This window comes from Mobula birostris, chromosome 9 (assembly GCF_030028105.1).
Source record: "Mobula birostris isolate sMobBir1 chromosome 9, sMobBir1.hap1, whole genome shotgun sequence".
Taxonomy (NCBI): Eukaryota; Metazoa; Chordata; class Chondrichthyes; order Myliobatiformes; family Myliobatidae; genus Mobula; species Mobula birostris.
Window position 1 is genome coordinate 1,338,176 of NC_092378.1, and position 23,950 is coordinate 1,362,125.

At 49.5% G+C, this 23,950-nt stretch overlaps 1 protein-coding gene across 3 annotated transcripts in view; it reads right to left on the minus strand.

The window, feature by feature from the left end:
• ric8b (RIC8 guanine nucleotide exchange factor B) overlaps positions 1-17,786 on the minus strand; it is a 105,011-nt gene extending 87,225 nt beyond the window's left edge. For 2 of the 3 annotated variants that reach the window (XM_072267348.1, XM_072267350.1), the window contains exons 1-2: positions 17,583-17,786; positions 12,832-12,879 (exon numbers count right to left, since the gene is read on the minus strand). In XM_072267348.1, coding sequence (XP_072123449.1) covers positions 12,832-12,879; positions 17,583-17,693 — 159 coding nt within the window. In that variant the 5' untranslated portion in view covers positions 17,694-17,786. The remainder of the gene's footprint in view (positions 1-12,831; positions 12,880-17,582) is intronic. The other variant, XM_072267347.1, reaches the window with a different exon arrangement.
• Between the last annotated feature and the right edge of the window lie 6,164 nt (positions 17,787-23,950).

The following is a 23,950-nucleotide window of genomic DNA, read 5'->3' on the forward strand; positions in this document are numbered from 1 at the left end:
GACTGATAACAAGGATACGGCCTCCGGTGGTGTCAACAGAAGTCAGAGACTGATCCCTGGCAGCTTTCAAATTGGTTCTGCAGCCACTAATAGAAACTCCAGTGGTAGATGGGGTGAAGACAATTTCACACTGATTGTGTAGGCATTGAAAGGAATCCCATCACTGTCTACACAGAGCCAACTCTGATACAACAGGTACACTGTTTGGGCAGTTGTTCTGCCACTTTGTGAGCAGATTTTACCATGCATCCAATACACTGGGTAAAATGACATTGAACTGATAAAGCTCACTCCTCACCACTCCTTTCTTAGGAGAGTCTCTGAGGAAACACTGTAGTACCATAAGGCCTTACAGCAGCTGAATGAAGCCATTTGGCCATGTGAGGACAGGACTGGGGGCAGTAGACTCAGAGTGGGGCAGCAATGCAGACCGGCCAAAGCAAAAGGAAACCTGCAGACTGTGAAACTGGTGGCTGGTTGGTTACTATCAGTCAATCAAATTAAAGCAAATGATACAAAACACCAACTGACAAAGCAAAACACCCGAACATGGGCTTCAGCAATAGGTAGATGAATTCTGTTTATTATAGTACGAATGCCTGTTGTGCTTTTAATCACTCAAGTCCCAAACTCTGGAATTCCTTTCTTTAATCTTCCTGCCTCTCTCTACTCTAGTAACATCTCTTTATGAGGCTTGCAATAATGTACTCACATTGGATTCTGATGTTTTTGATCCAAGGTTCTTTCGGAAGTCAAGAAAATGGCACAAAATTTGTTGCTTCACAATTGTTTTAGGTGCTAATAGAACACAGCATATTGGAAATGGGGAATAGTGAAAGGCTAGGAATAAAGAAGAAAGGAGAGAAAGACTAAAGATAACGAGCAAAATGATCTCTGCTCTTCTTATACCCCAGATATACAGACATTCCATTCAAATTTGTGATCAATCAGACAGCCCCTGTTCAAATAATGGGATACCAAGAAGCTTCCAGAAAGAGACAGGAGAACTGTAACTATGAGGCGACACACTGAACAACTGCATATACATACTACGACCACTAAGAAACATACTAAAATTTGCACACACAGGTATATAAGTAGTTATATAAAATATGTAACACCATGGCAAAGGTTTCACTGCTAACGTTGTAGTTATTTCATGTAATGGTCTCTCTGTAGAAGTAGTGTTTGGGTTATGGTTAGAGATAACATGTGTTTCAGAATGTAAGTCGTCCAATCAGTGAAGCGGGGTTTTTTGGTGTGCCTGACACCGGTGTGAGCTTGGCTCTTTGTTCAGCGGGGAATGCAGAGAGACGACGCTGGAGAGAACTGGTCGTAGGATTCGACCCGGTGGGGACTGTGATTCGATGGAGCAAAATGAGGACATCTACTGTGGATTGGTGAATACGACTTTTGGAAGAGCTGAGCTCCACCCTGTGCACATTTGACTGTTTAATTATAATGGGCACTTTTTGTTTCTTCCCTTCCTTTTCTTTACTAACCCTTTAGTTAAGTTAATATTCATAAATATACGTCCTTTGATCATATGCAGTGCACTCTCTGTATTTGCTCACAAGGAGTTGGAATAGCGTAGCAAGTCACACAGCATTCACACAAACCAGAGTCTGGGTGGGAGAGACATTCCAGTCTCACGGATTTGGTGGGACCAGAGTGCATATTCCCTCGGCTTACGCAGCCCAAGAAGTCAGGGGTTTCAAATGCAAGCAAGGATAAATTGTTAAACTGCAAAGAAAATACCTAATACACAGTTTAATCCAACACGGGTACGCTGTACAAATGCATGCTGTTACTGTTCAGTATAGAGCAGCAGAGATGGGACTGGCTGTCCTGGAAGAATTTAATGTTGTGTCAAAGTTAATCAAAGAAAATCAGTGACTGCTTTGCAGGAAGTGACTTCTTCATGTTATTGCTTTAATTTCTGTTTAAGCTGGTATGTTACGTTGCAGTTCTACAAAATGTTGATGTGACAGCATTTGGAATATTGTGTTCAGTTTTGGTCCAAGGGTGTGCTGTGAGCAGCCAGCAATCATCAGCATGCTTCTGCTGTCAAGCATAGCTTGTCCACAAATTGCTAACCCCAACCGTACGTCTTTGGAATATGGGAGGAACTGGAGCACCCGGGAGAAACCGACATGGTGCTGGGGAGATCTTACAAACTCCTTAAAGGAATTGAACTCTAGTGATTGCCTGCATTGTAATTGATTGCTACCATGCTGCCCCAAGTAACCCAGATTTACTGAAAGTTGGACTATGCACATCCATAGTTACATCACTCTACAAATGCACAGTAGCGAGCATCCTAACAAGCTGCTTCACTACTTGGTATGGAAACGGCACAAGAGTGTACAGAAAGGCACTACAAAACTCCCCAACTCACCTCTGGCACCAGCCTACCCACTATCAAGGACATATATACACAAAGGTGCTGGAAAAGGGCCAGTAACATTATGAAGCATCCCACCCACCCCGCTCATGGACCGTTTGTCTCAACTCCCATCAGGGTAAAGGCATCCGTTAGTCTTGCGAGACCATGGATCTGCTCCAGGGCGCAGGCCTGGGCAAGGTTGTATGGAAGACCAGCAGTTGCCCATGCTGCAAGTCTCCTCTCTCCACGACACCGATGTTGTCCAAGGGAAAGGCATTAGGACCCATACAGCTTGGCACCAGAGTCGTCGCATCAGGGTGGAGGCTATGTATCATCCACACCAGGGCTACTTGACTCAAAACCAGTTACTTTCCCCCAAGCAGTAAGGTTAATCAACACCTCCACTCACTAACTCCACCACTACTTTATTATTTCCTATCAGTCATCTTATGTACAGTCTGGTGTCACTTTACAATCAACATATATAATCTATTTTATGTATTTATATTTATTACTGTATTCTTTTTCTTATTGTTTTTTTTGTGCTGCATCAGATCCGGAGTAACAATTATTTTGTTCTCCTTTATTCTTGTGTACAGGAAACGGTGTTAAACGATCTTGAACCTTGAGACCCACACAGTCATGGAGCGAACATACAAACACTTTCCAAACAGTGGTTGGAATTGAACCCCAGTTAGTAATCACTGTAAAGCGACTACACTAACTACTACTAACTACACTACTGTGCTGCCCCAAGTACATCAAATTTACCAAGTACCCCCAAGTGACCTGACCCAAGAAGTGACTACACCCAATATATCAATCATATCTGTGTATTGAAGCCTCCTCTTTTGAAGAATTTCATAGTACTTGTATTTCTATACCGCCTTAAATGCACCAAATTACTTCAAGGTACTTCACAGAATCATTATTGCAAATATCTTTTAAGCTAATTGTATTAGGAGATAATAAAGCAGGTGACCACATGTTTAATCAATGAAGTAGATAGATGAATGGATGTGGAGAGGATATTTCCTATAGTGGGTGAGTCTAGGATAGAGGGATATCCATTTAGAACAGAGACGAGGAGAAATCTCTTTGGCCAGAGGTGCTGAATCTGTGGAATTCATTGCTGCAAACGGCTGCGGAGGCCAGGTCATTAGGTTTGTTTAAAGTGGAGGCTGATAGGTTCTTGATTAGTAGGGTTGTCAAAGGGTATGGAGAAAAGCCAGAAGAATCGGGTTGAGGGGGATAATAAATTAACCTTGATGGAATAACAGTGTAAACCCGATGGGCTAAATGGCCTAATTCTGTTCCAATGACTTACGGTCTTATGGTGTTAAATAGGTTTGAGAAATCTCCAAAAAAAAAGACAGGCAGAAAGTGGAGTGAGAAGATTCCAGAGCAGTGTGCCCTGGCACCCAAAAGCAAGGACACCAGCAGTACAGTGATTCAATTCAGGGAAGCTGAAAGGACAGAGGCATTCAGGGTTAATGGGGCAGTTACGAAAATTGGGAGCAGCAAGATCACAAAGGAACTTGAAAATAAAGGAGAAGATTTAAAAATTTTAATTTCAATTTTAAATATGTATATAAAAGACAGATGTGAATATAAATTTTTAAAAAACACAGCTGTTTTGGTTAAATGGTGAGCAGGCTTAAAGATTTATAGCTGGGATCTGAATTTCTATTGTTGTCTGCACTCCAAGTCTTTGACCGCAGCAGCTAAATCCAGGCTGGTAAAGCTTGGTGCGGTCAGAGATTACCTTCTCATTTGACTGATAAAGCAGCACAAACTAGACCAAAATAACAGGGTACCTAGAGGTCACCATAAATCTAGACCAGGGCACAAACTGTTCTGTCCTGCCAGGCAGCATCCCCCAAAACATCCACCACACTGTTGGCTTGTCTTTTTTGCTGTTAACACTACATTCCCCAGATAAACATCTTCTTAGCCACTGGTGTGCAACCAGGAAACAAAAGAAAGTACAAAGAGCTGAAATAAGATAAAAGGCAGTTTAGAATCACATTGAATAAAGTTTGCATTTGTACAAGACTTATGTGTTCACCATTACTGACATTTTTAAAAAATCTATAAATAACACAAATGGCTGGAAGAGTCAAGTCCTGTCGCTTAGCAACAAGTTTGGGGCCTTTCTCAAGGCTCTCTCTCCTTTACTAACATGCAGCAGTCAGAACCATCCGAAGTATTTGAATTGAGCCAAATATCTCTCACAAAACATAGATTAGTCCAGCACAGGAACAGGCCCTTCAGCCCACAATATTGTATTAAACCAAGTAAATTTGTAATCGTGGCTAACTAATCTCTTCCACTAAAAAAAATGCCCATACTCTTCCATTTTCCTCACATTTATATGCCTATCTAAACACCTCTTTAAAGTATCTGCCTCTACCACCACCCCTCATAAAGCATTCAAGGCACCCAGCACTCTGTATAAAAAAACTTGTTCCTCACATCAACTTGGAACTTACCCCCTCTCACCTTAAATGCAAGCCCTCTGGTATTAAACATTTCAACCCTGGGAGAAAGATACAGTCTGTCTACTCTATCTTTGCCTTTCATAATCTTATAAACCTCCAAGAGATCTCCTGTCAGCCTCCACCACTTGAGAGAAAAAACCCTCATTATCAGGGTTTAATTGAGAAGATAGAGTTCTTAAATACAAGGAGAAAAATAATTATACTCTGCACTCAGCCAAATCCCATTCTGTATGTACAAGAACTGACATTAGTTTTGACACTTGCAGTGGAGTTTCTTGTCCACAAGTCCAGGCCTCAATAATTTCCTTTGAGACCAGATGGAATTCCTGCCACTAATTGTCACGCAAACACTGAAATATATTTAAAGAACTTGTCCTCCTAACCACAGTTGATTTAAACACATTGAAAGAATGCTTGAAATCAGCACTCGAGAGATGATCTAGTCAGGATCAAAAATCAGAATCAGAATGATTATCTCTGACATGCGTTGTAAAATTTGTTGATGGCATTAGGCCATTTGGCCCATCAAGTCTGCTCCACCATTTCATTGCTGATCCATTCCCCCCTCAATCCCATTCTTCTGCTTCCTCCCCATAACTTTCATGCCCTAACTAATCAATAACCTATCAACCTCCACATTAAGTACACCCATTGACCTGGCCTCCATAGCCACAGCAATGAATTCCACAGATTCACCAGTCTCTGGCTAAAGAAATTCCTCCTCGTCTCCGTTCTAAATGGACATCCTTCTATTCTCATGCATTTCAGTGCCCATTCCATCCTCTTCACATCCACTTTATCCAGGCCTTTCAACATTCAATATATTTCAATAAGATCCACACCACTCCCCCCCCCCCCACCCCAGTATCCTTTGAAATTCCAGTGAGTGAAGACCCAGAGCCACCAATCAATCACTCCTCATATGATAAGTTTTTCACTCCGGGAATCATTCTCGTGAACCTCCTCTGAACCCTCTTCAATGTCAGCACATCCTTTCTTAAGTAATGGGCCTAAAACTGTTCACAATATTCCAAGTGAGGGTTCGCAGTGCATCATATAGCCTCGGCATTACATTCTTGTTTTTATATTCTAGTCCTCTCAAAATGAATACTAACATTGCATTTGCTTTCCTTACTACGGACTCAACCTACAAATTAACCTTTAAGGAATCCTGCACAATGACTCCCAAGTCCCTTTAAAGCTCAGAGTTTTGAATTTTCTGCCCGTTTAGAAAATAGTCTATGCTTTTATTCCTTCCACCAAAGTGCATGACCATACACTTCCCAACAATGTATTCTATTTCTTTGCCAATACTCCTAATCTATCTGAGTCCTTTTGCTGCCCCCGTTTCCTCAACACTATCCACACCTCCACATACCTCCGTATCACCCACAAATTTGGCCACAAAGCCATCTATTCCATCATCCAAATCATTGACCTACAACATAAAAAGTATTGGTCCCAATACAGACCACTGTGGAACAACACTAGTCACTGGCAGCCAGTCAGAAAAGGCTCCCTTTCTTCCCACTCTTTGCCTCCTGCCAATCAGCCAATGCTTAATCCATGCTAGAATCTTCTCTGTAATACCACGGGCTCTCAACTTGTCAAGCAACTAATGTGCAACACCTTGTCAAAGGTCTTCTGAAAATCTAAGTACACAACATGCACCTTTTTCCTTTGGCTATCCTGCCTGTAATTTCCTCAAAGAATTCCAACAGATCTGTCAGGCAAGATTTCCCCTTAAGGAAACAATGCTGACTTTGGCCCATTACGTCACATACTTCCAAGTACTCCGAAACCTCATCCTTGATAGCAGACTTCAACAACTTTCCAACCATTGAAGTCAGGCTAACAGGCCTCATTCCCTTTATTCTGCCTCCCCACTTTCTTAAAGAGTGGAGGGACATTTGCCAGTTGTGGGTGCCTGGAATTCACTGCCTGGTATTGTGGGACGCAAATACATTAGAGGCTCTTAAGAGGTGTTTGGCTAGTCACATCAATATAAGGAAGAAGGAGAAACATGGAAATGGCCTAGTTAGTAAGGACTAGTGTTTGGATGTTTTTGATTTGCTTTTTAGCTGGTTCAGCGCAACACTGTGACCGAAAAGCCTGCTCCTGTGCTGTACTCTTCTATGTTCCATATTCTATGAAATAATATCACTACTTCAACAATTTAGGAAGTATGAAGAATTTGAAGGTATCAACAATCATCTTGAGTGTTACAATGGAAATGAAGATTTGGAGGATGCAATTGTTGATAGCATTGTCTGAAGGCAGTCCATTATCTGCACTAGGTATCTGTGCTGATTTTGGTCATTTACAGATATTCAAAAGAATACGGCAGTGTACACTGAATGAATTCCTCCACCAATATCTTCGGAACTAATACACAAATTTATAGCACTGTAGTAGCATTGGTAGTGTTCTAATTTGTTCTGTGTTTCATTTAAATATAATAATTTGTAACTCAGTTAAATGGTAATGTCTTTTTTTTGTACTTTTTAACTATTTCCAGGAAACTTCAACTAACTGGGACAGTCATGTAATTGGGCCAAAATGTGTCCCAATTAACTATAATCCACTGTAAAAAGTGCAAACAGAGAGCAAAGTAATGGGGTAGTGCTCATAGGTCCAAACTGGGGAAAAAAAACTTAATTAAATGTCAATGTTCTCAAGGTGAGGAGAAAACATTAAAGAGTAAAAATATATTTCATATTGAGATTATGATGAATATGGATAACACCTCACCTTTCACAAAAGTTACTAAATAACGGTCATAACACAATTTATCTCCTAAATGTCACCTATTTTTCCCCTAAACCACCCAGAATTCACTCGGTGTGTATGTAAGTCTAGATTCCTGGGCAGGCCCAGCATCACCAATCACATTGCATCCTTAACCTATCTTTTCTGGCATGTTAGATGCATGCTCCACTGTGAAGACCGACACAAGATAAGTCATTCAAAGCCTCGGCGATTTCCTCATCACTCAGTATCAATTCCCCCCTTCTCATCCTCCAAGGGACCTACATTCACTTCAGCCACCCTCTTCCGTTTTATATAATTATAAAAACTTTTACTATCTGTTTTTATATTTTGTGCTAGTTTCTTTTCATAATCTAGCTTCCCTTTCTTTATTGCTCGGTTAGGGGCACTTAGTTGCTTTTTAAAGTTTTCCTCATCTTCCAGTTTCCCCACTACTCTTGGCGACTTTGTATGCATGAGCTTTTAGTTTGATGCCTTCTTTTATTTCCTTAGTTATCCAAGGCTGGCTCTCCCCACCCTTACTGTCCTTGCTTTTAACTGGAATATACTTTTGTTGAGCACAGTGAAAAATCTTTTCGAAAGTCTTCCACCGTTCCTCAACTGTCCCACCATATAGCCTGTGTTCCCACTCTACACTAGCCAAATCCTCCCTCATCGCATTGTATCTCCATTATTTAGGCATAATACAGGTGTCCCCTGCTTTTTGAATGTTCGCTTTACGAAACCTCACTGTTACGAAAGACCTACATTAGTACCCTGTTTTCGCTTTCAGAAGGTGCTTTCACTGTTACGAAAAAAAAATCAGCGCGTGATAAAAGGCAGTATCTAGCCGGTATCTAGCCCCAGCCGGTATCTAAAGTATTAACACTCCATTCATTGCTTCTCCATAACCTTCAACCTTCTGTCACTTCCACATTATCATTTCCCATCTCGAGCCATTATTCCCACTTTTCCCTCCCACAGCAGCCGCTCTCCCCGGATTCAGAACTGCATTCTTGCCGGCATTGCTTAAACATGTGCCTGTGAGCAGCCATTTGCAACATGAGTTCTAAGGTATTGGAAAAGCCTAAAAGAGCTCGTAAGGGTGTTACACTTAGCGTAAAACTAGACATAATTAAGCGTTTTGATTGTGGTGAACGAAGTAAGGACTAAGTGAGTTTGGCTTGTGGAAGCTGACGAAGATGATGTTGAAGAGGTTTTGGCATCCGATGACCAAGAACTGATAGATGAAGAGCTGATGCAATTGGAAGAGGAAAGGATAACAATCGAAACCAAATGCAGTAACGAACGGACCGAAAGTGACTGCGTGAGATTTTTGCTGCAATGATAAAGTACGACTTTAATTTTGAAAGGGTACGTAGTTTTAGGGGATATTTGCAAGATGGTTTGAGTCCTTATAAAGAAAATATGATAGAAAAGTGCACGAGGCTCAGCAGTCAAGCAAGCAAGCCTTCCACATCAGCCACAGCAGGTGATGAACCTCGACCTTCGACATCGAGGCAGGCAGTCATAGGAGAAGATGAGCTGCCTGCTCTAATGGAAACAGACGATGAGATAACACCCCAGTGTCCCACCACCCAGGCCGCGGACAGATACTGTACTGATTCGCGGAGAATGCAGCAATAGCCGGGAGGCACACAGCACATCTTTAAGAAAGAAGCCGAAATAAACATGCTAATTAATTAGGTGCCGCCCAACACGTAATTAATTAGCATGTTTATTTTGGGTTTTTTCTTAAAGATGTGCTGGATGCCTCCTGGCTACCGCTGCACCCCTGCATGCTTCGCGGTTCGGTATTTGTCGGCGGCCTGGAGGGTGAGGCCACTGCACCACCCCAACCTGCGGCGACTCAGTCTAACACACCATCATCAGTGTGCTCTGCGCCGTCCCGATTCCGGTAAGTGATACTACACTGTACATACATTATTTCTACTTTATATAGGCTGTGTATTTTTACGTGTTATTTGGTATGATTTGGCAGCTTCATAGTTTAAAGGTTACTGGAGAGCGCTTGCGCGTGTTTTTGCCAACAGCGCTTGCGTGAGATTTTCTGCCGACGGCGCTTGTGTGAGATTTTTGCTACGGAGGTCTGTGCCGGCAGTGATTGTGGAAAAGTATTTCTACTTTATATAGGCTGTGTATTTATCATATCATTCCTGCTTTTACTATATGTTACTGTTATTTTAGGTTTTATGTGTTATTTGGCATGATTTGGTGGGTTATTTTTGGGTCTGCGAACGCTCACAAAATTTTCCCATATAAATAAATGGTAATTGCTTCTTCGCTTTACGACATTTCGCTTACGAACCGCTTCATAGGAACGCTCTACCTTCAGATGGCGGGGGAAACCTGTAACTTCAAATTCTTCGTAGATCCTAACTTGTTGAAGTAGTGAAATAATTTCATTTTGACTCCTAGCCACTTCTGTGTTCTCCAAGCCTGAATGCTTGAAACCACAGTGAGCAAAATAGTTCTGAATTGTATTACTACTATTTCTCACCAACTATCAGTGACAAAAATCACTGCGGTTTGAACAAAAAAACACGCAAGTGACACTATTTTAAAAATCTGTTCACTCCAAGCACGGTGTAGTGTCTAACAGCCATGCAACTGACAGTAAGTATTGTAGTACATTGCAATACATAATTTTTAAAAATTACAATGAGAATCAAAATTACAATGAAAAATATATTAAAAACTAATTAAATAAATAGTGCAAAAAGACAGCAAAGAAAAGGAAAAAAATATTGAGGTAGTGTTCATGGGTTCATTGTCCGTTCTTAGGTATGATGGCAGAGGGGATGAAGCTGTTGCTAAAATGTTGAATGTGTGTCTTCAGGCTCCTGTACTTCCTCCTAGATCCAATGTACAGTTTTTCATAAATTTTACTGTATTGCTTTACTTGTAAATGCCTGCAAGAATACGAATCTCAAAGTAATATATAGTGACACAGACTATATGCATTTTAATAATATTTAGCTATATTTCATTTGGACTTTGAAGAGATTTGCTTTGTCAACTAAAACACTCAAAAACCTCTATAGATATACTGTGGAGAGCATTCTGACAGATTGCATCACTGTCTGGTACAGGGGTCGGGGGGAGGAAACTGCACAGGACTGAAAGAAGCTACTGAAAATCATAAAATTAGGCAGCTCCATCTTGGGTACTAGCCTCTGAAATACCAAAGATATAGTGCCTCAGAAAGGAGATGTTCATTCACCCAGGGCATGCCCTGTCCTCATCAGGGGGTACAGAAGCCTGAAAGCACACACTCAGCAAATTCAGGAATAGCTTCTTCCACTCTGCCATCTGATTCCGAAATGGACATTGAACCCTTGAACACTACCTCACTTTTTTAAATATATTATTTGTTTTTGCACTATTTTAATCTAATATATATATTAATCTACTATATACACACACTTAATTTATTTATTCTTTCTACCCTTGAACACTACCTCACTTTTTTAAATATATTATTTGTTTTTGCACTATTTTAATCTAATATATATATTAATCTACTATATACACACACTTAATTTATTTATTCTTTCTACATTATCATGTATTGTATTGAACTTTGCTTCCAAGTTAATAAATTTCACGACATTTACTGATGATGATAAACCTAATTCTGATTAAATTTACTTTGAACTTCTCCAGGGACAGGACAGTTATCATGATCAAAGCAGTGCTAACATTTTGTCATGTGACTAGATATTTCTAGGTTATACTTTCATGGAGAAACCCTCCCACAGTACTATGGAGTTATACTGAGGTACTCAGACAGCCACATTTGAAGGCATTGCCTGCACCCAGAAATGGCAGGGCCCGTGCATAAACTCAATTCACTGCCACAACAATAGCTTGAGAGCAAAGAAAGCGTCAAGTTATGATTATTTTGCCACTGAGACCTTTAGGATATTGACAGACATCCGCTATGAGAACACAAAAAACCTAATAAATCATGAAAGATCAGGCTTTCTTTTCATGCAGAAAACAACATAATCTATAACTTGATCACAACCCACGACCAAACATGAGCAGTTCAATTATCCCTGGAATAAAATTCAGACAGGCTGCCTATAGTATCAACAGGTACAGTCTGCCTTACACACAAAATGCTAGAGGAACTCAGCAGGTAAGGCAGCATCTACGAAGGGAAGTAAACAGTTGGCATTTTGGGCTGAGACCCTTCATCAACTGGACAGCTATATGGACAGGAAAGGAATGGAGGGTTATGGGCTGAGTGCAGGTCCGTGGGACTAGGTGAGAGTAAGAGTTCAGCACGGACTAGAAGGGCTGAGATGGCCTGTTTCCATGCTGTAATTGTTATATGGTTATACGGTTATATGGTTATACCAATGATGTCTCAAGCATCCCCAGTAAATCATTGTCTTCGGTGCAATGACAACCTTCTCAGAGTGTTGTGACCAGATCAGAATCAGGTTTATTATCACCGGCATGTGATGTGAAATTTTTCAACTTAGCAGCAGCAGTTCAATGCAATACATAATCTAGCAGAGAGAGAAAAATAATAATAAAAACATAATAATAAATAAACAAGTAGTCATAGTCATACTTTTATATTGAATAGATTTAAAAGAATGTGCAAAAACAGAAATACTGTACACTAAAAAAAAGTGAGGCAGAGGGCAATCCAGGCACTGCCTAACCAAAATTTTATAATGTATTACCATGACTCTGGGCTTCTGTGAGAGGATAATGTACAGCTACTGAGTTCCTCCAACATTTTATGTGTATTACTTTAGATTTCCAGTACCTATAGAATCTCTTGTGTGTATATGGGAGGATAATGGAGAGCTGCTGAGTTTCTCCAAAATTTTGTGAGTGTGTTACCTGAACAGAGGTCCTGAACATCAATTCCATTTAACTATTTAATTAAAGTTATGCATTATTTAAACTGTATCAAACAAAATATTTAAATGTAAGGATGAAATAAGAAATCATAAGTACAAGATATTCTGTTGGAAGAAGAAGATAGAGAGGAACCAGGAGATCACGTGGGAACTAAAGTCTGCAGAAACCTAGCTTGAGATGAATAGTTGAGATTGCCATTTATGTACAATGACATTGTCATACTCTGCTAAATGAGCGGGCATTTTAAGCAAACATTTCTGTGGGGTTGTTGGGTATTTATCAGTTCCTTACCTTTCTAGCTTCTTGTTCGTTTTGATCAAACTTGAAAGTTTGGCTGTTCTGTTAAATAAAACACAGCAAATGTCGGAAATGTCACAAACAAGAGAAAGCACTGCAACAGGGTACTCCAACTACTAGGAGAGGTTATCAAATGTACTGAGTTATTTAACGTCACTGTCAAATTGTGCTCCAATTCAACCTTACATTTCCCTACACAATTTGCCCAGCCCCATATCTCTGGAGGGTGGGGGGTGATTGGGGGGAGAGAGAGCGGGGTGGGGGGCAAAGCAGGTGGAGTGGGAGGCGTGAGTGGGTGAAGGGGGAGAGCAGGCGGAGAGAAGGGAGGACAGTGGGGGGAGGGGGAGGAGAGTGCAGGGGAGAAGGATAGTGGGAGAGAGTGGTGGGGGGAGGGGGAGAGGGGAAGGGGGAGGGGGAAGGGGGGAGAGGGGAGAGGGGAGGGGGGAGAGGGGAGGGGGGGAGAGGGGAGGGGGGAGAGGGGAGGGGGGGAGAGGGGAGGGGGGAGGGGAAGGGGAGGGGAAGGGGAGGGGAAGGGGAGGGGGCGAGGGGAAGGTGGGTGGGAGAGGGAGTGGTGGGGGAGGGAAGAGTGGGAGAGAGTGGTGGGGAGAGGGGGGAGTGGGGAAGTGAAGGGTGGAGAGTGGAGGGGAAGGGGGGAGAGTGGAGGGGAAGGGGAGAGGGGAAGGGGTGGGGGAGGATGGGGAAGGGGAGGGGGAGGATGGGGAAGGGGAGGGGGAGGATGGGGAGGATGGGGAGGGGGAGAGGGGATTGGGGAAAGAGGAGGGAGTGGGGGGAGAGTGGGGGGGGAGGGGGAGGGGGAGGAGAGTGGGAGGGGGTGAAAAGGAGGGAGGAGAGTGCAGGGGAGAAGGATAGTAGGAGAGAGTGGTGGGGGGAGGGGGAGAGGGGAAGAGGAGAGAGGGGAAGGGGGAGAGGGGGGAAGGGGGAGAGGGGGGAAGGGGGAGAGGGGGGAAGGGGGAGAGGGGGGAAGGGGGAGAGGGGAGAGGGGGAAGGGGGAGGGGGAGAGGGGGGGAAGGGGGAGAGGGGGGAAGGGGGAGAGGGGGGAAGGGGGAGAGGGGGGAGAGGGGGGAGAGGGGGGAGAGGGGGGAGAGGGGGGTAGGGGAGAGAGGGGAAGGGGAGAGGGGAAGGGGAGAGGGGAGGGGGAGAGGGGAGGGGGAGAGGGAGAGGGGAAGGGGAGGGGGAGAGGGGAGGGGGAGAGGGGAAGGGGAGAGGGGAAGGGGAGAGGGGAAGGGGAGAGGGGAAGGGGAGAGGGGAAGGGGAGGGGGAGAGGGGAAGGGGAGGGGGAGAGGTGAAGGGGAGGGGAGAGGTGAAGGGGAGGGGGAGAGGGGAGGGGGAGAGGGGAAGGGGAGGGGGAGAGGGGAGGGGGAGAGGGGAAGGGGAGGGGGAGAGGGGAAGGGGAGGGGGAGAGGGGAATGGGAGGGGGAGAGGGGAAGGTGGGTGGGAGAGGGAGTGGTGGGGGAGGGAAGAGTGGGAGAGAGTGGTGGGGAGAGGGGGGAGTGGGGAAGTGAAGGGTGGAGAGGGGAGGGGGAGGGGGAGTGGGAGAGGGGAAGGGGAGGGGGAGTGGGAGAGGGGAAGGGGAGGGGGAGTGGGGAAGGGAAGGGGAGGGGGAGGAAGGGGAGGGGGAGGAAGGGGAGGGGGAGGAAGGGGGGAGGAAGGGGGAGGAAGGGGGGGAGGAAGGGGGGGAGGAAGGGGGGGAGGGAAGGGGGGGAGGAAGGGGAGGGGGGAGGGGAGGAGGGGGAGGAAGGGGAGGGGGGAGGGGAGGAGGGGGAGGAAGGGGAGGGGGGAGGAAGGGGAGGGGGGAGGGGGAGGAAGGGGAGGGGGAGGGGGAGGAAGGGGAGGGGGGGAGGGGGAGGAAGGGGAGGAAGGGGAGGGGGGAGGGGGAGGAAGGGGAGGAAGGGGAGGGGGGGAGGGGGAGGAAGGGGAAGGGGAGGGGGGAGGGGGAGGAAGGGGAGGGGGGAGGGGGAGGAAGGGGAGGAAGGGGAAGGGGAGGGGGGAGGGGGAGGAAGGGGAGGGGGGAGGGGGAGGAAGGGGAGGGGGAGGGGGAGGAAGGGGAGGGGGGGAGGGGAGGAAGGGGAGGGGGGGAGGGGGAGGAAGGGGAGGGGGAGGAAGGGGAGGAAGGGGAGGGGGGGAGGGGGAGGGGGAGGGGGGAGGGGGAGGAAGGGGAGGGGGGGAGGGGGAGGAAGGGGAGGGGGAGGAAGGGGAGGGGGGAGGGGGAGGAAGGGGAGGGGGAGGGGGAGGAAGGGGAGGGGGAGGGGGAGGAAGGGGAGGGGGGAGGGGGAGGGGGAGGAAGGGGAGGGGGAGGAAGGGGAGGGGGAGGAAGGGGAGGGGGAGGAAGGGGAGGGGGAGGAAGGGGAGGGGGAGGAAGGGGGAAGGGGAGGGGAGGAGGGGGGAGGGAGGGGAGGAAGGGGGGGGAGGAAGGGGAGGGGGAGGAAGGGGGGGGGAAGGGGGGGAAGGGGGAGGAGGGGAGGGGGGGAAGGGGGGAAGGGGAGGAAGGGGAGGGGGGAAGGGGGGGAAGGGGGGGAAGGGGAGGGGGGGAAGGGGAGGAAGGGGAGGAAGGGGAGGAAGGGGAGGAAGGGGAGGAAGGGGAGGGGGGGAAGGGGGGGAAGGGGAGGAGGGGGGGGGGAAGGGGAGGAAGGGGAGGGGGGGAAGGGGGGGAAGGGGGGGAAGGGGGGGAAGGGGGGGAAGGGGAGGGGGGGAAGGGGAGGAAGGGGGGGGGAAGGGGAGGAAGGGGAGGGGGGGAAGGGGAGGAAGGGGAGGGGGGGAAGGGGAGGAAGGAGAGGGGGGAAGGGGGGGAAGGGGAGGAAGGGGAGGAAGGGGAGGGGGGAAGGGGAGGAAGGGGAGGAAGGGGAGGAAGGGGAGGGGAGGAAGGGGAGGGGGGAAGGGGGGGAAGGGGGGGAAGGGGAGGAAGGGGAGGGGGGGAAGGGGAGGAAGGGGAGGGGGGAAGGGGATGAAGGGGAGGGGGGAAGGGGAGGAAGGGGGGGGAAGGGGAGGAAGGGGAGGGGGGGAAGGGGAGGAAGGGGAGGGGGGGAAGGGGGGGAAGGGGAGGAAGGGGGGGAAGGGGAGGAAGGGGAGGGAGGAAGGGGAGGAAGGGGAGGGGGGGAAGGGGAGGAAGGGGAGGAAGGGGAGGAAGGGGAGGGGAGGAAGGGGAGGAAGGGGAGGGGGGGAAGGGGAGGAAGGGGGGGAAGGGGAGGAAGGGGAGGAAGGGGGGGAGGGGAGGAAGGGGGGGGGAAGGGGAGGAAGGGGGGGGAAGGGGAGGAAGGGGGAGGGGGGGGAGGGGAGGAAGGGAGGGGGGGGAGGGGGGGAAGGGGAGGAGGGGAGGAAGGGGAGGAAGGGGAGGAAGGGGAGGGGGGGAAGGGGAGGAAGGGAGGGGGGAAGGGGAGGGGGGAGGGGGGAAGGGGAGGGGGGAGGGGGGAAGGGGAGGGGGGAGTGGGAAGGGGAGGGGGGAGGGGGGGGAGGGGAGGGGGGAGGGGGGAAGGGGAGGGGGGAGGGGGGGAAGGGGAGGGGGGGGAGGGGGGGAGGGGGGGAAGGGGAGGGGGGGAGGGGGGAAGGGGAGGGGGGAAGGGAGGAAGGGGAGGGGGGAAGGGGAGGAAGGGGAGGGGGGGAAGGGGAGGAAGGGGAGGGGGGGAAGGGGAGGAAGGATGGGGGGGAAGGGGAGGAAGGGGAGGGGGGGAAGGGGAGGAAGGGGAGGGGGGGGAAGGGGAGGAAGGGGAGGGGGGGAAGGGGAGGAAGGGGAGGGGGGGAGGGGGAGGAAGGGGAGGGGGGAGGGGGAGGAAGGGGAGGGGGGAGGGGGAGGAAGGGGAGGGGGAGGAAGGGGAGGGGGAGGAAGGGGAAGGGGAGGGGGGAGGGGGGAAGGGGAGGGGGGAGGGGGAGGAAGGGGAGGGGGGAGGGGGAGGAAGGGGAGGGGGGAAGGGGAGGGGGGGAAGGGGAGGGGGGAAGGGGAGGGGGGAAGGGGAGGGGGGAAGGGGAGGGGGGAAGGGGAGGGGGGGAAGGGGAGGGGGAGGAAGGGGGGGAGGGGGAGGAAGGGGGGGAAGGGAAGGGGGGGAAGGGGAGGGGGGAGGGGGGGAAGGGGAGGGGGGAGGGGGAGGAAGGGGAGGAAGGGGAGGAAGGGGAGGGGGGAGGAAGGGGAGGGGGAGGAAGGGGAGGGGGAGGAAGGGGAGGGGGGGAGGGGGAGGAAGGGGAGGGGGGGAGGGGGAGGAAGGGGAGGGGGGGAGGGGAGGAAGGGGAGGGGGAGGAAGGGGAGGGGGAGGAAGGGGAGGGGGGAAGGGGAGGGGGAGGAAGGGGGGGGAGGAAGGGGAGGGGGAGGAAGGGGAGGGGGAAGGGGAGGGGGAAGATGGGGAGGGGGAGGTTGGGGAGGGGGTGGATGGGGGAGAGGGGATTGGGGAAAGAGGAGGGGGAGGGGGAGGTTGGGGGGGAGTGTGGAGGGGGAGGTTGGGGGAGAGGGGTTTGGGGAAGAGGAGGGAGTGCGGGGAGAGTGGTGGGGGAGAGGGAGAGGGGAGAGGGCAGAGGGTGGTGGGTGGGTGGGTGGGGAGAATTGGGAGGGGAGGGAATTGACGGAAGGCTGGAGGAGAAATTGAAGGTGTGAGACTGAGGGAGAGGATTACAGCTGTGCGGAGGGGAGGGGAGGGGAGGGGAGGGGAGGGAATACAAGTAACTGGACTGTTTTGAGGCGGCAGCGGGTTATCGCTCCCCATCACCGCACGTCAGCCCTAGGCCTCCGGCCTGCCTCTCACCTGCCGGTTGAATCCCCGCAACTGCCGCTCCAGCTCGGCGTTGTCGCCGCTCTCCAACGCCGCCAGCGCCGCCTCTACGTTTACCTCGGTCCCGCGCTCCATCGCCGCCATCCCGAGGCCTGGCACAGCCTGACACTCGAGTTGCAGCCGCTCCCGCAGCGTCCCGTCTCGCCCCGCCCACCGGCCTAACCCATCACCCGGCGGTCCCGTCACCCCAGCAACGGCGCGGGCGGGGCCTAATTGAGTGGGGAGGGCGGCGTGTTTTCTTGGTTCTTGATCCTCCAAAATATTCCGCATAGAATTTAAACTGGAGGTGTTGGCTGAGGCTGGGTGCTTGGTGTTAGTGTTGGTACTGGCTGAATTGGGTGGAGAGTGAGAGGGGTGAGAGTGGATGGAGGGTGAAGATGAGGTCGAGTAGCGGACGGGATAGAGGTGGGTGTAGGGCAGGAGGTAAGTGTTGGGTAGTAGAGGTGAGTGTAGGGTAGTAGAGATGGGTGTAGGGTTTGTGGAGTTCAGTGTAAGGTAGTGGAGTTGGGTGTAGGGTAGAGGAGATGGGTGGAGATGAGTGTAGTGCAGTTGATATGGCTATAGGGTACTGGAGATGAGTGTACTGTAGTGGAGATGTGTTTAGGGTGGAGAACAGTGTTAGTGCAGGTGGGTGTCGGGTAGTGGAGATCGCTATATTGTAGTGGAGCTGGATGTAGGGTACCGGAGATGGGTGTAGGGTAGTAGAAATGAGTGTGGGGTTCTGGAGATATGTTTAGTGTGGAGATGAGTGCATGGGAATGGAATAGTGTGTAGGGTGGGGATTAGTGTACTGGAATTGACTGTTGGGTAGTTGAGCTGGGTGTAGGCTACCGGAGTGTAGAGTGTGTGGAGTTGAGCTTAACGTAGCGGAGATGAGTCTTGGGTTGTGAAGATGGCTGTAGTGTAGTGGAGTTGGGTGTAGGGAGGTGGAGATAAGTATAGAGCAGTGAAGTATAGGGTGCAAGGTAATGAGATGAGTGTAGGGTTGTGGAGATGAGTGTACAGGAATGGAAAAGGGTGTAGGGTGGGGATGAGTACTATACTGGATTTGAGTGTAGGGTAGTGGAGGTTAGAGTTGGGTGATGGAGATGGATGTAGGGTAATGCAGTGTAGGGTTTGTGGAGTTGAGCATAGGGAAGTGGAGGTGAATGAGTAGTGCAGATCAGAGTAGGGCAGTTGGGATGAGTGTTGGATGGTGGAGGTGGGTGTAGGGTAGTGGAATGAGTGTAGCGCAATGTAGGTGGGTGAAGGGTAGTGGAGGTAGGGGGTTGGTTGGTGTAGATGGGTGTATGGTGGTGGAGGTAGGGTAGCCGAGGTGAGTGTCAGGTAGTGGAGGTGGATGTTGGGTAGTGGTGACAGCATAGCATAGTGGAGATGAGCAAAAGGTAATGGAGATAAATGTTGTGTAATGGAGATGGGTGAAGGCTAGTTGAGTATAGGGTAGTGGAAATGATTGTCAGGTAGTTGAGGTCAGTATAGGGAAGCAGGGATGGACGCAGGGAAGCGGAGAATGGGGCAAGAAAGTGGAAATGAGTGTAGGGCAGTGGAGATGGGTGTTGGATGGAGATGAATGTGGTGGAGTGGAAAATGGTGTAGGATGGAGACGAGTAGTGTATTGGAATTGAGTGTAGGGTAGTGGAGGTCAGTGTAGAACAGTGGGGATGAGTGTAGGGCAGGGGAGATGGGAGATGAGTGTAGTGGAATGGAAAAGGGTGTAGGATGAGGATGAGTAGTGCATTGGAATTGAGTGAATGGTAGTGGAGGGTAGGGTTTGTGGAGTTCAGGGTAGGGTAGTGGAGATGAATTTCAGGTAGTTGAGATCAGTGTAGGGCAGTGGAGGTGGGTGTTGGTCATTAGAAGTGTGTGTAAGGTAGTGGAGGTGTGTATAGGGTAGCAATGATGAATGTCAAGTGGTGCAGATGAGTGTTTGTTATTGGAGGTGGGTGTAGGGAAGTAGAGGGTAATGGAGATGAATATTGAGTAGTGGAGGTCAGTGTTGGTTAGTGGAGCTGGGCACAGGGTCGTGGAGATGGGCACATGGTCATGGAGATGTGTGCAGAGTAGTAGAATGGTCATAGGGTCGTGGAGATGGGTGTAGGGTAGTGGAGATGAGTGTTGGGTAGTAGAGTTCGTTGTAGGGTAGTGGAATGACAGTGGTGGGTATGAGTGTAGTGTAGTGGAGTGGGGTGACAAATAATGAGGGTGATTGGAGGGTAGTGGAGCTGGGTGTTGAGTAGTGGAGATGGATGTATGGTAGGAATGAGTGTTGGGTACTGGAGATAAGTATAGGGTAGTGGAGATGGTTGCCGGGTAGTGGAGGTGGGTGTAAGATTGTGGGGATGGGTGTAGGGTAGTGGGGATGAGCAGAGGGAGGTGGAGATGAGTGTAGGGCGGTGGAAATGGGTGTAGGGTAGTGGAGAGGAGTGTAGTGTGGAGATGTGTGTAGGGTAGTGGAGTTAATATAGCGGAGCTGCGTGTAGGTTAATGGAGCTGCGTGTAGGGTAGCGGAGATGTGTGTAGGGTAGCGGAGGTGGGTGTAGGGTAATGGAGGTGGATGAAGGTTAGCAGAAGTGGGTGTTGGGTAGTGGTGCAGTGTGTAGGGTAGTGGCGGTGAGCATAGATGGTGGAGATGAGTGCAAGGTGGTGGAGATGAGTGTAGGATCGAAATGAGTGTAGGGTTGCGAGATGGGTGTAGGATAATGGAGATGGGTGTGGGGAAGAGGAGACTGCTGTGGGGTAGAAGATGAGTGATTGGAGGGTAGTGGAGGTGTGTATAGGGTAGTGGAAATGTTATTGGGTAGTGGTGATGAGTGTAGGGTTATGGAGATGGGTTAGGGTAGCGGAGGTGGGTGTAGGCTAGTGGAGATGGGTATAGGGCAGTGGAGGTGGGGGTAGGGCAGTGGAGATTGGGCGTAGGGCAGTGGAGATGAGTGTAGTATAGTGGCGATGGGTGAAGCATAGTGGAACTGGATGTAGGGTAGATGACTAGGTGTACGGTAATGGAGATGGGAGTAGGGTAGTGGAGATAAATATGTAGGGTGAGGGTAGGTGTAGGATGTCGATGGGAATAGAGGTGGGTGAAGGGAGGGGTGAAGGCTGTAAGATGAGTGCTGAATTTGTGTGTAGGGTATGGGTAGGCTTGAGGTTAGGTGAGTGGAATAGTGAGAATTAGGTTGAGGGTGAGTGACAGTATCAGTGGGGTTGAGGATGTGGGTGGGGCTAAGTGAGTGAAAGGGTGTGGGTGGGTTTGAGAGCGAGTGAAAGAGTGTGAGTGTGGTTGAGGGCAAGTACGAGTGTGAGTAGGGTTGAGGGCAAGTGGGTGGAAGCGAATGAGGGCGAGTACAAGGGTGTGAGTAGCGATGAGAGCGAGTGGGTGGAAGTGAATGAGGTTGAGGGCAAGTGGGGGGATGTGGGTGGGATTGAGTGTGGTTGAGGGTGAGTACGAGGGTATGAGTGTGGATGAGAGCGAGTGAATGGAAGTGAATTGGGTTGAGGATGAGTAGGAGTATGGGAGTGTGGTTGAGAGCGAGTACGAGGGTGTGAGTAGGGCTTAGGGCGAGTGGGTGGAAGTGAATGAGGTCGGGTGTGAGTGTGGTTGAGGGCGAGTACAAGAGTGTGAGTAGCGAGAGCGAGTGGGTGGAAGTGAATGAGGTTGAGGGTGAGTGGGGGGATGTGGATGGGATTGAGTGTGAATACGAGGGTATGAGTGTGGATGAGAACGAGTGAATGGAAGTGAATTGGGTTGAGGGTGAGTAGGAGTATGGGAGTGTGGTTGAGAGTGAGTACGAGGGTGTGAGTAGGCTTTAGGGCGAGTGTGTGGAAGTGAATGAGGTTAAGTGCAAGTAAGGGTGTGAGTGGGTTTGAGGGTGAATGGGAGGGTGTGGATGGGTTTGAGGGCGAGTGAGATGGTGTGGGTAGTGTTGAGGGCAAGTGCGGGGATGTGTGTCGGGTTGAGGGTGAGAGTGTGAGGGGTTGAGGGTGAGGAGGAGGGTGTGAATATGGTTGAGGATGTGGGTGTTGAGGGTGAATGGGAGGGTGTGTGTCGAGTTGAGGGTGTGAGTGGGGTTGAGGGCATGGGAAGATTTGGGGAGGGTTGAGAGAGAGGGTGTGGTTGGGGTTCAGTGTGGGTGGGGTTCAACGTGTGAGTGGGGTTGAGGGTGAGTGGGAAGGTGTGAGTGTGGGTGAGGGTGAATGAGTGGGGTTGAGAAAGTGGTGTTTAGGGTGAGTGGGCAGCTGTGAGTGAGACTGAGGATGAGTGAGAGGGTGTGAGTGGAATTGAGGGTGAGTGGGTGGAAGTGAATGAGTTTGAGTGTGAGTAGGAGTGTGTGTGGGGGGTTGAGGGCGAGTGGGAGTGTGATCATCAACCACTATATCACTCATCCCTGTACAAAAAAAAGCAAAGAAAAATGGAACAGGCACATTGACCCCCCAAATCAACCTCCCCTGGACAGGAAAAAAAGAGGAAGATTGGGCAACAAACACAAAATTTGAAAAACTATAAAACTGGAAAAAAAAGTCTGCAATCCAAGTCTCTATCCTAAAGGCAGAATACCTGGGTAGCATTCTCTGGGCACAGTGGCAGGCCTTTCCATCTCCGGCAGCGAGCTATCCCACCAGTGATCAAAATGCAGTCTCCCCTATCCAACAGCAGAGTGATCTCCCAGTGATATAAAAAGGCAGTCTCCCTTCTCCAGCAGAAGGGTGATTTCCCAGCGATTTAAAAAGGCAGTCTTCCTTTTTCCAGCGATAAAAAGGCAGTCTCCCCTCTCTGGCAGAAGAGAGATCCCCAGTGATAAAAAGGCAGTTCCCATCTCCGGCAGAAGAGAGATCCACTAGCAATTAAAAAGGCAGTCTCCCATCTCTGGCAGAAGAGCGATTCCCCAGAAATATCGACGTGGGAGATGGTAAAGAGATGTCGAGGAGGGAGAGAGGTATTTTGACGTGTGAGAGGGTCAAGGCATGTTGACCTGGGAGAGGGTGATTTCATGTCGACATGGGTGATGGTGAGGAGCTATCGATGTGGAAGAGCATGAGGGCACATCGACATGGAAGAAGGTGAGGAGATGTCTATATGGGAGAGGGTGATGGATTGTGCTCATGGGTGAGGGTGAGGGCGAGGGCATGTCAGCATGGGTGATGGTGAGGAGATATCGATGTGGAACAGCGTGAGGGCATGTTGACGAGGGAAAGAGTGACAGGATTTTGATGTTGGAGAGGGTGACGTCATGTCAACGTGAGAGAAGGTGACAGCATATTGATGTAGGAGACGGTGAGGTGATGTTGACGAGGGAGAGGGCGAGGGCATGTCGACGAGGGAGAGGGCGAGAGCAGGTTGACGAGGAAGAGGGCAAGGGCATGTCGACGAGGGAGAGGGCGAGGTCAGGTTGACGAGGGAGAGGGAGAGGACACGTCGACGAGGGAGAGGGAGAGGACACGTCGACGAGGGAGAGGGCGAGGGCACATCGATGAGGGAGAGGGTGAGGGCACGTCCATGTGAAAGAAGGCAAGGAGATGTTGAAGTGGTGAATGGATATTGATGTGGGAGAGGGTGAGGGCATATCAACGTGGGTGATGGTGGGGAGATGTCAACGTGGAAGAGCGTGAGGGCACGTCGACATGCAAGAGGGTAAGGAGAAGATGTTGGAGTCACTTTTTAAGGATGAGGTGATGGAGTACTTGGTGACACAGGACAAGATAGGACAAAGTCAACATGGTTTCTTTCAGGGAAAATCCTGCCTGATGAACTTGTTGGAATTTTTTGAGGAGATTGCAGGTAGGATAGATTGAGGGATGCAATGGATGTTGTATATTTGGACTTTCAGAACACATGAGGCTGCTTACCAAATGAAGAGCCCATGGTATTAGAGGAAAGTTACTAACATGTTTAGAGCATTGGCTGATTGGAAAAAGGTAGTGAGTGGGAATAAAATGATCCTTGTCTGGTTGGCTGTAAATGTTGTTTTGCAGGGATCGGTGTTGGGAGCACTTCTTTTTATGCTGTATATAAATGATTTAGATGATGAAATAGATGGTTTTGTTGCCAAGTTTGCAGATGATTCGGAGCAAGAAGGCTGCAAGTGGACCGGCGAAGGATATCCGGAGCGAAGGCATTTTGCTACTCAGGGTAAAGAGAGGCAAGACTGCGCAGGCGTGTGACTTCAGCCAGTAGAGCAGGAAAAGTTTAAAAAGAAGACCGCCATATCCAGCAGGCAGCAGCGTGAGAGGGTAGCAGAGTGATAGGGCTTTGGCTCAATGGGCTTAGGTGGTAACGAGGCGAGGTAGGTTTACCTGTGTTAATTGCGGAAAGGAAGTATGTGTGTGAGGCCGGTTTTCTGTGCTCA